At 30.4% G+C, this 18031-nt stretch overlaps 1 protein-coding gene across 13 annotated transcripts in view; it reads left to right on the top strand.

Annotated features, from left to right (window-relative positions):
- LOC112603574 (dystonin) overlaps positions 1-18031 on the top strand; it is a 78409-nt gene that overhangs the window by 36718 nt on the left and 23660 nt on the right. For 5 of the 13 annotated variants that reach the window (XM_025352207.1, XM_025352208.1, XM_025352212.1 and 2 more), the window contains 22 exons: positions 2698-2742; positions 3087-3176; positions 3881-3958; positions 4022-4114; positions 9865-10028; positions 10106-10221; positions 10300-10403; positions 10471-10686; positions 10754-11142; positions 11221-11428; positions 11500-11868; positions 12058-12528; positions 12595-12870; positions 12928-13275; positions 13336-13596; positions 13666-13880; positions 14056-14206; positions 14483-14566; positions 14667-14897; positions 15955-16031; positions 16118-17360; positions 17852-17998. In XM_025352207.1, the coding sequence (XP_025207992.1) occupies positions 2698-2742; positions 3087-3176; positions 3881-3958; positions 4022-4114; positions 9865-10028; positions 10106-10221; positions 10300-10403; positions 10471-10686; positions 10754-11142; positions 11221-11428; positions 11500-11868; positions 12058-12528; positions 12595-12870; positions 12928-13275; positions 13336-13596; positions 13666-13880; positions 14056-14206; positions 14483-14566; positions 14667-14897; positions 15955-16031; positions 16118-17360; positions 17852-17998 (5376 nt within the window). Of the gene's footprint in view, positions 1-2697; positions 2743-3086; positions 3177-3880; positions 3959-4021; positions 4115-6705; positions 7347-9864; positions 10029-10105; positions 10222-10299; positions 10404-10470; positions 10687-10753; positions 11143-11220; positions 11429-11499; positions 11869-12057; positions 12529-12594; positions 12871-12927; positions 13276-13335; positions 13597-13665; positions 13881-14055; positions 14207-14482; positions 14567-14666; positions 14898-15954; positions 16032-16117; positions 17361-17851; positions 17999-18031 lie in introns of those variants that run through there. The other 8 variants (XM_025352215.1, XM_025352216.1, XM_025352214.1 and 5 more) reach the window with 5 other exon arrangements.

Raw genomic sequence — 18031 nt, 5'->3', positions numbered from 1 at the left:
TTTTTTTTAAATATGTATAATATACAAAATATAATTTATAACCGATTGAAGTCTTTACTTTAAATTCACTTATATGCAGTAATAATTTTAATTAATTTTCAAAGGAGACAAGAATATTTAATACTAAGGTACAAAAGAAGAATTGTTTTCTTCTTTTTTAAAAGACTTGGTGTACTTACCTTTTAATTATTATTACATTTATAATTTTTATAATATTTATTGTCATAATAATAACCATAAATTATTTTTTTTTAATATTTATGTACTAATAATTAATCAAGTTCCAAATGGTGGGGACAATTTTTAGAAGTCGTTTACATAGTCATACTAAAAACAGCCATTGCTACGTATAAGTTCTGGTGTAAGACATAAGCGCCAAAGTTCTAGGCACACGTGTGTTACGATTAATTGTATATTTTAACTATTAATTACAATTTTAAGTATTTTGAAAAATACAAAATTATTGGTTTAAAAAAATCTACCAATTTATTAATATTAGTGCAAATAATGTTTTTTTTTTTTTATATCTTTTGCATTTATGTCATGTATTGGGTGTAACTGATATATAATATAAGATTGGCTCTTGTATCTTACAAGTTTTATTGAAAATGATAAGTTATTTTTGTATTTCTGGTACTTATGTCATATAGTCGTGGGTTCAATAGCAATTAAAATATTCAAAAAGTTTCACTACAATAATGTACCTAGTTATATCTCATAATATCAAGACCACTTAAGTAATATTTTAAATTTTTGTTAGTGAGTTAATAAGTATTCAAAATAACTAATAAATACTTATCTGGTTTTAGAAAAGAGTAACAGTAGATTTAACCTCATTAATCTGCACATGTGATATACCAGTACGTCAAGTTATCCGGCTCTATTTTATATTCATTTTTTCTTTAACATAACTAAAATACTATTATTGTAAACAAAGAAAAATTATTTTTTATTTTGATACCTAGTTTGTATAATTTATGTATTAGAATGACAATATATGTTAGTTTTAAAAATGTCAATAAAATGTCTATTTTATATATATATTGAGAGATAGAATTCTTTTGCCCTTGAAATTTGCAAATAATAAACCTATAAAAATTCTTTATAATTATTTTTGTATGGCTTACCTAATATTTATGGATAAATATTTTTTATTGGCGTTATATGCTCTGTATGTCGAAAATGTCGTTAAAAATCTTAAAACTATATAAGTCTGTACATAATACATATAATTATAAAATAAAAAAAATAATTGTTGCTCTTGCTGATTTTTTCAAGCCTATTATTTTTTTACAGAGCTTAATCATCGTAATACATTTTATAATGATATCCATAAATGATTAAGGGGGGTAACATTTTCTATGCCGTAATTTTTTTTATTGTATTTTTATACTTATTCATACTTGATTTTAAAATGTTAAGTTGAAATACTAATACTATTGTTGAAAACAACAAACTTGTTGTTAAACTTTTTTGTATTAGATTTTGTGAATGTTTGTAAATGTAGTATTATTAGACAGACAATTGTATAATGTAGTATATCAATATTATATTAAGATTAAAAATATTATTATTTGGTAACTAAACTTGTTGGTGGGTAAATAAAATTTAAGTTTTTTTTTTTTTTTAATGCTGTATCTGTGACTAGAGTTTCGTTTGTCAATTATTTAACCTGTAACTAAATGGACAATTTTTTCTCATTCTTGATATACAGTTTACGCCAATAGAATAAAACAGTACATTCATATAACCCAAAAAATGAATGTACATTACAATTTTTTTTAAATAATTTTACTTTAACTATTAACTTTAAATGTATACAACTTTACTTTACGTTGAATAACATTTAAATATTTATTTCTAATCAAAACTGTATGATAATAAATGAAGGCATTGCAGAATTAGGCACCTATTGTTTCAGTAAATGTTCACATAAATAAATTTTTTTGTAATTACTGTAATGTTTATCTTTTTTTGATTTTATTATCCATATGCTTATTATTTTTCGTTATTAATTTATAATTTTTAGGTCAAGGTATAAATAACATATTAGGTACCTAAAAATCAACGCCAACTTATTTTTTTGTACTAGTTAATGATGTATCCGCCAACACAAAACGGAAATATTTAAACATTATATTATTCATATTGAATAATATATTTTGGTTTGGCCAAAATATGTTTTAAGGATTGGCATATTGTGGGTATATATGACTTCCGTTATCGAAAACAAAATATAATTTATGTTTTGGCAACATTAAAATAAGAGCTGATCTTAAATTGCAAATACATTTTATTTCATGGATAGTATACCTTCTTGAGTATTTTTACGGTTTCGTAGTATTATTTTATAAAATAATTATCCAATATTTATATACAATTGTAAATAAATAAAAACTTATTAGGGATATAACATATTACAATATAGTATAGTTTAAGTATATATTTACTTTTAACTTTTAACTTTAATGTAGTCTTTTAATAATAATTCATACTTGTTTATATTAGTTATTTTATATATATTTTTTTTTCATTTTCCCTGAATATGTGAAAGCAGCATTGGAAATACTCGAAGGTAGGATTATTTGAAAAAATAATAATCATAAGTCACGTTTTAATTTGACACGATCGGTAGGATTTTCGTTCATTTTTCTCGTAATTTATTTTAAAAATAAAGGAATAAATTGTATGTTTCAGACATACACTTGTTTGCAGGCGTGCTCTAATTCTTGTTCATCTTGTGTAAGTTTACTTGAGTTGATCGTTTTCAAATATTTTCTTTTGAGTGAATTTTTTTTTATATATCTATATATCTGTATATATTAGAATTATTATCACTGTAACCTGTAGGTTGTTTTATTTTGTGCGTGTAGAAAGTTTGTATTTTTTGCCATTGCCTTCGATGTGGTGTTTAGTAGTCCATATCACGTTTTTTGACTGTTTTAAATCTATTTACATATTCGTATTGTATTAAATTGTGGATCTGTAGTATTGGTTATTATTATAAAATATCTTAAAGATTTAATAATAACAGGTAAATGTATGTGAAATTTCAGTGTTTAACAATAAATTGTTTGGTTTTACAGGCGAACCGTCATGTTGGGGACTTATTCATCGATTTGCAAGACGGGTTGAACTTGATATCATTACTCGAAGTTTTGTCCGGAGATCAATTGGTAAGCAATAAATAATATTGACCACATAGACAAGGTATTAAAAAATTATGCATGTAGAAAGGTATTGTTTTTTTAGAAAAAGATTAATGTTTTTCATACATTGTACAGTATTTTATATATTAGAAAAATTACTTTCAAGGTTTCTGGGGTGTGCCTTGATAGAATTTGTAACGTGTCAGATAATCATTAAGCCATAATAATCTATGTTTTGAATAATCGAAAACTTTTGATAGTGTCTCAACACGATAGTTTTTGTAGGCGGTTTCGACAATTCTGTTGCTTTTAATTGTTATCTTTTGTATTTTATAATTTAAGGGGTAGGCTATTACTATTATATAGCAGAGTTGTTAAAATCTAATTGAAGGAAAATGCTATTACATCCAAGAAAGGTGTTCCCGGCAAACCGGACAATGATAATTACGGCCAACAGCTACTTAGAACTTGATATTCCGTATAAAGTGATGCGCCAAGGCCTGAAATACATCCTTGTCTTTGTTTTGTTAGGGAAAATTGTGTAATACAATTTGTAAAAAAAATCTATTAAATTGTGCCTATTATTGTTGAGTTTCAATGAATATATTGTATTGTTTATTTTTTCTTTATTACTGTAAAACGTATACTTGATAGATCAACAAAGACAAGTTACTTCATACTCTAAATACTCTATAAATGTTTATATTAATGGTTTCCGAATTGATTTTTAGCCAAGAGAAAGGGGAAAACTCAGATTTCATATGCTACAAAATGTTCAAATGGCACTGGAATACTTGCGTTTCAAAAAGGTTAATAATTCTACTTTTATAACAAAAAATTATGAAGTGGTTTTCATTTTTGTATGTTTTTAGATCAAACTGGTGAACATTCGGGCCGAAGATATTGTAGATGGCAACCCAAAACTAACGCTGGGTCTCATTTGGACCATCATACTTCATTTCCAGGTTAGTATCGTTAATGTTTATTGTTGGGTAAGGGTATTTATTTTTCGATCATCACATCGCATATTTAAATAAATTGTTACACAACACTAGTCACGTGTGATAGAATTAAACATAGGGGCGCACCTAAAAATCGTGTGTGGTTGATCATGGCCTATACGAGTAGTACTTATTTCTAGTTTTTTATATTTTCAACAATGCAAAACATAAAAATACGTAATTTAAAAGTATTTTGTATATTTTATAATTAGAATATATTAAAAATATATATATTATATTATATGACGTACTTATAATTTTGTGATTTTTCATTTGCTAATAAAATATGTGTTTAATTTTATTTAAATAATAGTTCAAATATTTTCTTTCAAAATATGTTTTCTAATCAAGTCAATTTCTGAATAATCAGAGGGTTTAATTCATTTATTTGAAAATACCATTATTAATAGCTATAAGTATTTAAAATGTATTGTAAATATATACTCAATGTTAATAAGTTATATTATTATTTTATTCTTGGTGTAGCTTGATGACCTCTGAATAGTGAACTAATTCTATAAGTTATTACTTGAAAATGTAATGTCTTAATCTAATTGTGTGTAATTAAGTATGAGTATTAAAAATGAACTTTTTAATATGTTATGATTTTATGAAAGATATTTTCTAGTTGGTGCAGTTAGAAATGATATTTTATATTGGGAGTTAGATAGGCAACCATAAAAGCATTTATGTAATAATAATCACCTCAAAAGTTCCTTTTTAAATAATTAATAAGAATGTTTCCATCGTGTAAAATAAAAAATATAAGTTAAAAAAAATAATATAACTATAAGTTGTAAAATAGTTAAATTTTTAATTATTAACTTAACTTCTTTAATTTTTTTACATCTTTTTATGAAAATCTTGGTATTAGATTTTTATGTTCTATAATCATAGTTATGATTATAAATAAGTTTATTTTTCTCTATTTTTTTAGTTTCTTATTGTAAAAAAACTTCTCCGATTGAACGTATGTATTTTTAATTATTAATCACGGTAGATTATACATTATTTTACAATAAATATAAATTAAAGTTTTTCATTTAAAATGTTAGTATATGTAAGTCTGAACATATAATACAAATTACCACTCAGTGATAAGTATTTAGTAAATAATAATAAATAATTAATAATATTTATATTGACCTCTTTTAAAAAATATATTGTTCTGTAACTACCGCAGTGAATTAAATTGTTGTTCACATAATTGTACATTTATGTTGCGTATGAGATTTGTTTGTATATTTTTGGTAAATCAGTTAAAATTAGACCGATCAGTGGCTACCACGTGATGATTACAATTTTTTCAAAAAAACTTACTGAAACGTGTTAAATTATCATATTTTGGTTAATGCAGTTACGTATTAGTATTAGGTACGGTATCGTGCGTTCTAAATGTCCAAGACAATGAGAGTACCTATTCGAACAGAGGAACGGTATAATTTTTGTTTTACCAATCATATCACGAATAGAGGCGTTGTTCGTAATAATAACGTTCATCACGAAATCACAATAATGATTTATGCGAAATATTGTCGTTGTGAATTATAACGGTGGTGGCCCGTATCATTGCGGTACACTGTACCTTCATATAATAATACCTATTGGTATCTGTAATATTGACGTCGTCAAGATATCCCGGAAACATTTTTAATGTGCGTTTAATTGGTATATCGCACATACAAACCGGCGGATGGTATTCGGATGGCGAGCGATTGCGAAAATCTGTTTTTGCCGCGATTATATCCGGTCTTAACCCTGATTTTCCGCCTCCGTCCATATTGGTGCGTATACCCAATATCCATAATGTAGTTATGTTGTGCACAACGGTGTTTATGTAATTCGCGGCCTCCTCCAGCGTCCGCCGGCCAGGTGACTCCTACGTTATAACTCGCTCAAGGTCCCCGGTGACCCAAGGATCCGAACGCACCTGGCCGAGCGCTCTTTATATGGATATGTGGTGCACGCCGTATACGCGGCGATGAGATTTTTGGCCAGGTCGAGCGTGGGCTCAATATCCGTGGGCGCCAGGCGTTGTTATCGTAACACATTACATTACCTACAATAATATCATAATACCACCATCTGCGACGACTGTTGGTGCTTTTCGAGGGGGCCTACATACAACCAACGAGTCCTGTAGCCTGGTCAATTGCGTTGGGCAATCGTTGCTTTTTCAATGAAACCGCGTAATCCCGACTCCGCGGAGAAAAATCTCGCGTGTGTGTGTCGCGTCTCGCAATATTATTCAATGGGCCCCTCTCTCCCTGGTTATCGGGTGCGGTGGCGGTGCGTGTGCGTGGTTATAACCTTGAAATGTGCTTTTTTATTATTATCATTCCGGGCAGCTACCATACACAGTCGTTGTTTGCTCCCCTCTACACACACCAGAGCCGCGACAACGCTCCGTAGTATAGTGTACCTGTATACCTGTGCGCGCACTCCTCCTCATCCTCCTACTCATTCACCTATTGCCTTTCTGCTGCAACATCAGCCCGGCCCCCGACGGCTTAACACGGTTCAGTTATCTCTTGTGCACCGGCCGTGTCGCGTGTGCAGTTTATTGTCGTCGTTGTGTTCATCGTTGCTCAGTAACGGTTTCGCTGCTGCTGTCGTCCCGAACTTCTCGTGTGCGCACGACATTTATTTAAATATCATCGCACTACACACACATAACGAATTTGACGGACCACGTCGTAAACGGTTTTCGGAAACGTCTCGTGCGCCGCGATGCGCACGAAGAGCAATTGACTCAAGTACCAGATAGATCGAGATCGATAGAGATCGAAACGCTGACGGTATTATGTACCGGTTCACCAAAGCCTCCAAGGAGGTGTCATCGTCGTCAACGGGTGCCGGCCGACCGGGCGGTAGTCGGCTATTCATGCAGGGCACCCGGGAGGGCGACGATGACGTACGCGACCTGCAGGCCGTGTACACGAAACGGCACCTGTCCACCGAGGTGACCGGGTCCAATCATGAGTCGCAAAAGGTGGACAGGCGGCCGGAAGCAGGTAGGCATTCGGTCACCACCCGCGTCTTGCGCAAGACCACGGTCCTTACGCGCGGCGTTGAGATGTCGGCTACCGAGAGCATGATGAAAACCGGCCAGATGATGGTTTCCGACCAACCATACGAAGAGTCTAGGAAGACCTCGTCCAGACATCATCAGGTCATCAAAACCAAAAAGGCCAAGGTAGTCTCACGAATCGTGCTCGCCATCTGCATAATATTATATAACTTCGTACCCGTATGTTATAATACTTTTGCCGGGCATTTGCATCATATATATATATATTATGACTTATCCTGTAGTGATAGCCTGTTTTTGGTTTTCAAGTTTTTCTACAAACCGAAATAGTTTGAGATCAAAAAGATCAAAACAGTTTCGGTCGTTTTCCCCGTGTTTGTCGGAAATTGGTCGGAATGACTTTTGTGGTTATAAATGTCGTAATTATTTCAAGTGTTTCTCCTAAAAGGTATTTTTGCGTGTGACTTGACATTTTTTTTTTATCTTTAAAGTGCTTGTCGAATTGTGGTAGCTATAGTATATTATTGTATAGGGTATATTATGATTTGTTTTATTGAATAAAAGTTTTTTTTTCTTTTACTGCTTTCTTATTATGCATAGATAAGGCACAAATGAAAGTGGTTTACAAGTTATAGATACATGAAATGTCTACACACAATTTATACTGTGCTCGACACATTTGTATATAGTAGTAAAGTACTCAAAACTACATACACGCACTGTACACGCACCATAAATACATTACAAGATGTGTTGATGTACATAACTATGTATTATATTGAACGCGGAGTAAATCCTAATTCAGTTATTACTTATTACAGTAAAACCTCTATTTATGGATTCATTCTCTCCTCCACGACGGAAACATTTGTAGTAACGCTTATTTTTAAATATTTCATCAGACGATTTCATATTATTATTTTGTTGTATTTGTACATCACTTTCTTTCAATAACAGACACACTTCTGTAATGTTGACCAATTTTTATCTCTCATCAAAGTCCGTTATATATAGTGTTTTTGTGTGTGAAATGTTGTGGTACATTCATTTTCATTATTAAATCCACATTTCGCATTAAAAGTTTTAACCAGGTATTTTAAAAGTTATCATATCATAGTTCGATTTTAGTGTAATGAAATTAAATTTTATGGTTATAATATATTATTAGTTTATTCGCATGCATGTTTCATACATAATTTGTTTAATGATTTTTTTTAAACTTAATTATTTTATAACTATTTAAATTAAATTATTTCTATAAAGCTAATTATGAGATAATTTCTTTTAATCACTCACTTATTTGTTTACCTAAGATAACCACTACCTATGATAAATTGGGAAGTATTTTTTTATGATGTTTGATTAGTTATAGACGACAAGTCCATAAAATTTAAAACTTGTGTATTTTAATTTATTGTAATCGTTTATCACAGGGCATTGTATTTTTGTTATACAGTCGGAAATGACGCAGATGAGTGCTTATCATTTAGGGTTCATTTTTATTATTAATATTTAAAAATTTGATGTTTAATAGTTAAATTAATTAATTTGGTATATTAGTATATAAATGTTCTCTCATATATGCAGTTTGTTGAGTACAAGTGTACCGGAAATAAGAATAAGGTGAACGAACTATTTGTTTCGAAGTGAACGTAACGATTGTTAATGAAGAAGTGCTCTGAAACACAAAAATAAATGCTTAAGCGCAATTTTTCAATTTTTTTTATCCGTGGGTCGATAAAATATTCACATCAAAAACAGAAAGAAACAAACGTCGATGAGGCTACCTATAATACTTTGTGTTATTATTTACATGTTATTTCTTACACTGTGTACTGTAATGTATACAGTTGTGTTCTGTACATCATCTATCCGAAACAGAGTTAACATGGATGGCATCTACATACAATATAATGTCTATGTTTTACTCTGTACCTGCTGCCATAATAGTGAAGAATAACATGACTATATGATCAGGGCACGCATGGATGGTTTCTTTTGCATGCCGCACATTTCCTTCAAACGCGCATAATGATGGTGACCTGGTTTTTGATTTCTTTCTTCGCGCATACATATACATCACACATTTACACCACACACATACACACACCCATAAATCACCTCTCTCTCTTTTTCTATCTCCATTTTGGACCTAAGTTTTGTTTTAAATCTTCTTCATGAGTAAAAATTTGTTTAAATTTACGTTAGTAGTTTAGTTAAATGATAAATTCAATCAGAGAATAAAATTACACATAATTTGTCCTACTAATAAATGACATGGGCGAGAATGTGTTGTGAACGGCCTCTAGAGCGGACCTACTGCCCATTTAAGGAGAAGACTGGTGGCTCGATCGAATCGTAAAAAAGCATGTGTACCAAATTGTATTTTGTTTTTGTCGGCGGGTGTGCACATTGTTGACCCTAATAATAATTGTCTTATTTTTATTATTATTATTATTATTATTATTTTGTGTGAAATAAACATATTACTATATGTAGAGTTATGTATATGGCACCGGTGTAATATGGGTAATTCGAATCGCCTCCGGTGGGACGAGAAACCTTATGTAGACATTTAATACGCGCGTCGACTTGTTATAACGCGGTTTTCGATATATTCATTATTATTATTTTTTTTACGTTTATATTATTGTTGTTATCATTATTATTTATTTTTTTATAGATATCTGACATTGTGGTCGGCGAAGAGCCGAACGTATCGGCGCGTGACGCTTTATTGAAATGGGCTCGCAAATCAACATCGAAATACCCAGGTGTTCGAGTGACGGACTTCACATCTTCTTGGCGGGATGGTATGGCATTCAACGCGATTATACATAGAAATAGGTAATATTTCTTTAATAGGGTAAACAATTTTTATATACAAGAAAAAATAAAAATAAATATTTTTTATCTGACCATAGACCGGATTTAGTTGATTGGCGCAATGTCAAAAGTAAAAATGTTCGTGAACGATTGGAGTCTGCATTTTACATTGCTGAACGAGAGTATGGAGTCACTAGATTATTGGATCCCGAAGGTAAAGTGTGCATTGCAAGTTGCAACATTAAATTAACATGTAACTTGTAAATTAATTATTATTAAATTTCTTTTATAGACGTTGATACTCACGAAATTGATGAAAAATCAATTATTACTTATATATCATCGTTACATGAAGTGTTCCCGGAGCCTCCGCGTTTGCACCCTCTTTATGATTCTGTTAGTAAAATAGTTTTATTATTAACAATTTTATTATTTTATTATTTTAATTTTTTAATTTTTATAGGAGTCTCAACAACGTTCTGGGGAATATCGTGAAATTGCCTCATCATTGAACCGTTGGATGCGTGAAAAATTATCTGTTATGTCTGACCGTAATTTCCCATCGACACTTATTGAAATGAAAAAATTAGCATCCGATTCTACTAAATTTCGTAATGAAGAACTTCCACCTCGCCATCGTGAAAAACAACATCTTGTCCATTTATATAAGGAACTTCAAGTAATAATACATTTGTATGACATTTGTTAAGTTGTAGAAACATTTAAAGAATTTTTTTTATTTACAGAAATATTTTGAGGCTGTTGGTGAAAATGACATTGAACCCGAATTACAAGCTGATGCTATTGACCGTACCTGGAATCGTTTGATGATGTCATATCAAGATCGAGATTCTGCTATTCAGGAAGAAATAAAACGTCTTGAACGCTTACAAAGGTTAGCGGAAAAAGTTCATCGTGAAACCAAGCGCACTGACTTGAAGTTGGATGAATTAGAAACTAGAATTGTGGAAGAAGGTCGCCGGGCAGATAGACTTCATCCATTAGATGCAAAACACAACGCTGATCAACTGGAGACTGAATTACGTTTATCTGAAGATACTATTCAGTCATTGTTTGTTGATGTACAAGCACTTAGAGAAGGACGATATGTGCAGGCGCCTGAGTTACAAAAGAGGTAACATCTATAAGCTAGATTTTATTCATTAAACTATTAAATGCATACACATTATTTTATTAAATTTATTTTATTCAGGGTAGAGAAGTTGCACCAGAGATGGGTGAATTTGCGTTCTTTATTACATTCAAAAGTTCTTACTCCTTTGGCTACTCTATCATTTCCAATTGTTGAAGAACGTACTGTTACCAAACAAACTCGAACCATTCTGGAAACTCGGCTTGTCGATACCAATACTCACTTTCGTTCATTACAAGAATGCATTGATTGGTGCAATAACAAATTGGTAAAAAATATTTGAAAATTGTTTTTTTTTTTTATTCTTTTCTAATTTTATGTGATTTTATATTTTTTTAGAAACAATTACAGGAGGCTGAGTATGGTTCAGACTTGCCTAGTGTCCAAGGGCTTTTGGACCAACACCAGCGCGAACATAAAATAATTGACCAATTTCATACTAAAGTTGAGCATTGCATAAACGCTAAGAGTAATTTCCACGGCGATGAATTATCCCTGTATTCACAGCACCTGAATACATTGCAGAAGGTTTATGCAGAATTAGTTACTTTCTCTAATAAACGACTGTCTGATCTTGAAACATTACAAGATTTCTTGCAATCGGCTACAAATCAGCTTGTTTGGCTAAATGAAAAAGAAGAAATAGAATTAAATCGTGATTGGAGTGATAAGGATTTGAACATACCATCAATTCGACAATACTATGAGGTAATATTTAGTATTTATGATATTATAATATAATAGGTTTAAGTTGAATTTAAATTGTTATTTTTAATTTTGTAATGTAAACTATTTTCTAAGCATGCATTTGGATCGGGGATTGAGGTTGTTTTTTGATTAAATTTGTTCTCCTCATTCATTTTATTTGTAATTAATGTATGTTGTATAATTTTCCAGTCCTTAATGTCAGAACTTGAGAAGAGAGAGATTCAGTTAAGTTCAGTTCAAGATCGCGGAGAAGCATTAATTCTTCAGGGTCATTTAGCATCAAAATGTATTGAAGCTTATATATCTGCATTACAAACACAATGGACTTGGTTGCTACAGTTAACTCTTTGTTTGGAAACTCATCTGAAGCATGCCACTTATTATCATCAATTTTATGCTGATGTCAAAGAAGCTGAACACTGGTTAAACAAACGAGATGAGTTACTAAATTCTGTTTTTAGCCAATCAGAATTTAGTTTAGATGAAGGTGAGCGTTTGTTGAAAGGTATGCAAGACCTCCGAGAAGAATTAAATAACTTCAGTGAAGTGATCGGTACACTTGAAGATCGATCTAGGCAAGTAGTTCCACTAAAACAACGTAGACTTCCAATTACTAGACCTATACCAGTGAACGCAATTTGTAGTTTCAAACAAAATGGGGTATGTTTAAAAAATAATGATATATTTAAACAATTAATGTTTATAATAATGTTTTCTTTTGTTTAGATTAATGTTGAAAAAGGTTCTCAATGGTTGCTCCATGATAATTCTGGACGAGTCAAATGGAGAGTGTCTAGAGGAATGAATCTTACTGACGATTCAAATGTTCCTGGTGTTGTATTTTTAATACCTCCTCCTGATCAAGAGGCTTTAGATTCTGTAGATCGTTTACGTAGAGCATATGATCGTTCAACAGCATTATGGCAACGTAAACAATTACGTATGCGTCAAAATATGATATTTGCTACTATCAAAGTTGTCAAGGGATGGGATTTAGCTCAAGTAATAAATATTTATTTTTATTTTATGAATTAGATTAACTTTGTTTTGTTTTTATAGTTTTTGGCCATGGGTGCTGATCAACGTAATGCTATTCGTAAGGCATTAAATGAAGATGCTAATAAATTGTTAAGAGAAGGTGATCCAGCTGACCCTCAATTAAGAAGACTCAAGAGAGAAATGGATGAAGTTAACAGGTTATTTGATGAATTTGAACGGCGATCAAAAGCTGAAGAAGACAGTAAAAACCTTACAAGAATGTTTACTGATCAAGTTAAATCTATTCAAATTTCATTGGATGAATATGAACATACATTAAATACCAGATTGAGTGCTCCTATACCAAGAGATATGGATACTCTAGAACATTTAGTTATTCAACACAAAGACTTTGAAACGTCACTGAAGGTATTTTATTGATTATTTGTTAAATGTAATATAATAATAATAATTTTATTTGTGTATTAGAATTTGGGTCCAGATGTAGAAGCCATGCAGGCTACATTCAAAAACATTCCAAACAAAACAGCAGCTTTACAAGCTAAACATGATAAGGTTTTAAATCAATGGAATCAGTTATGGAATCTATCTCAGCTTTATGTTGAAAGACTTAAGTGTGCTGAAATTACTTTGTCTGGCTTAGACGAAGCAAATAATGTTATATCAGATTTTGAAATAAAATTAGCATCCTATGGTGAAATGCCATCTGAATTACCAGCTTTAAAATTAGTAAGTACATTTGTATGATATTGAATTTAAGTTTATAGTGTTTGTATTTATGTGTATGATTGTATAAAGGTGCATCAAGATCTGATAGCATTGCAAAAAAATGTTGTCCTTCAACAGCCGGTCATTGATCAGCTGGTTGAAGATAAACATAACACTAGACGTTTAACAGAAAAATCTAGACACCACCTACCGCGTACTGCTCATCATGATTTGGATAGACTCGACAGTGATGTTAACCGTATTACAAGTAGATGGAATAATGTTTGTAGTCAATTAGTCGACAGGTAAAGTAATAAATTATTCAAGCAATTTAATCAACCTGATATTTATTTGTACAATAAAAAATAATAAATTAATAGTTAATAATCTTATAGTTAACTTGATTTACCATTTACTAAACACAATTTTTATTTACTTTGATCTTATAATAATAATGTATGTTTATTTTTATTTTTACAGACTCAAGAGCTGTGAAGCAGCTTACGATCTTTTGAATAAATACAAAAATTCGTACCAGTCTGAAGTTCAAATCATTGACGAAAATTATGTTAAATTGAATAATGTTGCACCTCTTAAAATGCAAGCAAGAGATCTTACTGAAACCACTAAGGTAAGTGTATATAAATATATAAAGCTGCCATAATTCATTAAATATAATACGTTATGGTGAGTAATTTATTGTATATTACTTAAACTCAATTATTGCATTGCACGTTAATTAAACAATACATAATATTTTAATTTATTGCGTAATATTAAATATTAATATAACATAAGTGTATACTATATTGTACTATATTGTCTATATTTAATATTACATTATCCAAGTAAAGCCTCATGGCCCGAGCAAAGGATTTTTTATTTAATGATCAAATACATCTCGTAGGCTTTGTATAACAAGGTGCAGAAACGTACTAAAGCAATTGAGAGTGTCAATGTCGACGGTGGCAGATTTATACGAGAAGCTAAGGTAACAATGCTTTTTAACATAAAATAAAAATTGAAATTTGCTATGATAACCATTTAACAGACCATAACAAAGACTATGCGTATAATTAACCCGCAAATAGATATATGACCTACGACTTCAACATTACTGTGCGTGGCTGGTAGATGAAGTTCATCCAAGTCTTGATGCTAACAACCATAATAAAGATCAAAATATGGATCCCAGCGTTGGTGAATTAGCAGTGTCTCATGAACTTGATGTGCTCAACCATAGATTTCAAGCATTGCTTAACATGCTAATTGACCAGTTGAAAAATTTAGCATCAGTCAATACTGATGATCTTGAACTACAAGTGAGTAAAATTATTTTAATAATGTTAAGAATGTAGGATAAATTGTAAATGTTTTTTAAGTCTATGTTTAGTATTTTCTATATTATTTGATTTAAAGAAAATACCCAAGTTAAAAAAAATAATTCATAAATGTATAATTCATTTTAAATTAAACTAGAATTAAAAGAGTGTCTAAAAATATAAAATAAATTAAATATTTCAATTTTGAACATGATTACTATATACAGTGGAACCTCAATAACTCGAATCGGTAGGGGGCGAAAAAAAAAAATTTGAGTTATCGAAAATTCAACTTACAGAGGTTACACATATGATATGTTATAAAGTAGGGCCAAGACATTCTTTCGAGTTATCGAAAATTCGACTTATAGAAGTTTGAGTTATCGAGGTTCTACTGTATTATATAATTTATGTAGCGTACATTATTTTTTTTCCATTTTTTTATATCACAATAAATGTATGTGTTTATCAGATACAAGTTATTTTAGAAACAAACATAACCTAGGCTGAGTTCTGTTTCAGAAACTTTGTATGAATTTTTATGATGAATAAATAATTTTTAAAATAACAGTATAATATAATTAAAATGAAAGAGGAATAAAATTTTTATAATATTCTGTCATTTTTATATTTATATAAAACTATTAATGTTCAACGGAAAGCCATATTTTAAAATATTTTTTTTCTTAACAATAGAAATGATTAAATATAATGGTTTTGTTAAAATAACTATATTTATGTTTAGCAATTTTGAAATAAAACTACCTTGTTTTTATTTAAGTCAATTAAAATTGTTATTAATACATTGTGTTAATTATATACTTTTGTGTATGAAAACAAATATCTTGTTGAGTATGGTTGATTACACCTACATAGTAACACACCTCTTGTCAATTATATTGCACTTTTAGTTTTGACTATAAATAATTAAAAGTGGTAAAGTATTATTCCCTTGAAGTTATTAAGCAACATATTATTACTGTACAATTTTCCAAGGCTTGGCTTTAAACCTATCAATTTATCTATTAAAAATGATTAGTCTAAATAAATGTTGCAGGAATATGTGAAGATGTTAGAGGCTAGGCCGTTGCGTACATTCAGAACTGAATTCAATATATATGATACCATTCCTGAGTTAGTACTTGATACTGTAGTTTTAGTATGTTATGGTAGTTATATGATTAATGTTGTATTTTGTTTTTATTTTTTTTTCATTTTAGTATATCAACAAACGGTATAGACGAAAACATAACAGAAAAAAATATAGATCACCAGTCATCTGCAATGGGTAATCAACATTCTACACAAACTATCGAATCTAATGGTGATGCAGATATCCGTTCATTGCGTCGACGTATGGAAGAAGCAACTGGACTTGATGATGATATTATTAATGCTCCAGGAATTGTTCATCCTAAAACTGGTGAAATTTTAACAGTAGGCGAAGCAATTCGTTTACGAGTATTAGATGTACGAACTGGTCGTATTGCTACTCAACCAGATTCAAAGTCTGGTTGGGTAACTATTGAACAAGCTGTTGAAAAAGGTCTGGTGGATAAAGGCTTAGCAAACAAACTTTTGGGACCTTGTGTTGTTGGTGATAACGGACCACAAATGACTTTGCTGGAAGCTATTCAAAAAGAGTTAATGGATGCTGAACGAGGACCAGTAGAAAGGATAAAGGTAAATAATGGAGAGCATATTGCTGATTTTAGTGAAACTCTCAATTCGAGTGAGGTTAGGGGTGAGGTGTTTCAAGTGTTAAATAAAAAAGTCACTTTAAATGAAAAAGAAATTACTGTACTCGATGCTGTTCATCAAGGAAAGATAGATAAAATTGATTTGGCTGAAAATGAATTACAACTTTTATCAAAACTTAATGGTCTCAAACCAAAAAGTTCTTTGAAAGTTGCATTGACAAAAACACTAGATGCCCTAAAAATTAAAGATGATCCTAGGACTGATTTGCCAACAGAAGGTTGGAATTTATTTGAAGCAATTAAAGAAAATTTATTTGATCCTGAATCTGGTGTTTTTATTATACCTGGTACTGACAGATTGGTGTCATTTAAAGAATGTATCGATATGCGCATTATAAATCCAGATTCAGCTGTAGTAGCTGATCCAAATAAGCCAAGATCATTATCATTAAAACAAGCATTGAAGAAAGATATTTTAGATGTTACTGGCCACTATCAAGGTATTACAATGAAAGAAGCTATAAAAGATAACTTTGTTTATGATCCATCATCATTTGATTATGACTCCTCACCTGTGGAAGAAACAGTTGAAATTAAGGGTTATAAACGCAAATTTGAACGGTCCAATAGTATGAAACCTCAGTTTTTTGTACAAGAATCAATAACAGAAGAAGAATTAGAAGATTTTGTACATAATGAGAGTATAAATGTACCATCTTTACCTGTATCACTACTAGAATCGAGCACCACAGGAATAACCTTGGTAACTTCAATGATGTAATTGTATGCCATGCATGGTGTATTGTGATTTAAAATTATATGAATTGTTATGTCAAGAACATTTTTTAGTTATTTTTTTAGAGTTAAGCTTTTTTAATTTTTTTATTTGATAGCTTTGTGTTTGTTTTTATTTTCAGGACAATCAGATTATTTTAGAAAGCTATACATACCAGTTATTTTTTGCTTGTTTAATTTGCCTAATAAAATTATTTTTGTGATGTTATTTTAACAAATATTATATGTTGTTTTTTTTTTTTAAAGGCTTATTTTTACTAATTTATAAGTGAAAACAACAATAAATAAAAACTAAAATTAATTCTTAGATGTAATCAGCTTTTAATTTATATGCATTAAAAGTAATATTAATATTCTGTATGCTAAATTTATAATTGCACTAATTTTTTTTTTTTTTAATCTTAACTTTATTGGTTTTTATTGATGTTTAAATAATATAAATTTAAATTTATTTTATAGCAAGCCATGGCAGAAAAGTACAAACTGTGCGATGACACATTATCAGAATACTTAAACTGGATTGGAGAAATTGAAGATAGAATTGCAAATCAAGATATAGCTCAAGAAGATTTGGATCAACTACGTAATCAAATCAATATTTTAAAAGTATGGATATTTTAAAATGTTTGCATTATATAT

The sequence above is a fragment of the Melanaphis sacchari genome, unplaced genomic scaffold (assembly GCF_002803265.2).
Source record: "Melanaphis sacchari strain LSU unplaced genomic scaffold, SCAv2.0 Contig10_pilon_pilon, whole genome shotgun sequence".
NCBI classification, from domain to species: Eukaryota; Metazoa; Arthropoda; class Insecta; order Hemiptera; family Aphididae; genus Melanaphis; species Melanaphis sacchari.
Note: the sequence above shows the minus strand (reverse complement) of the source record. Positions and strands in the feature narration are given on the sequence as shown.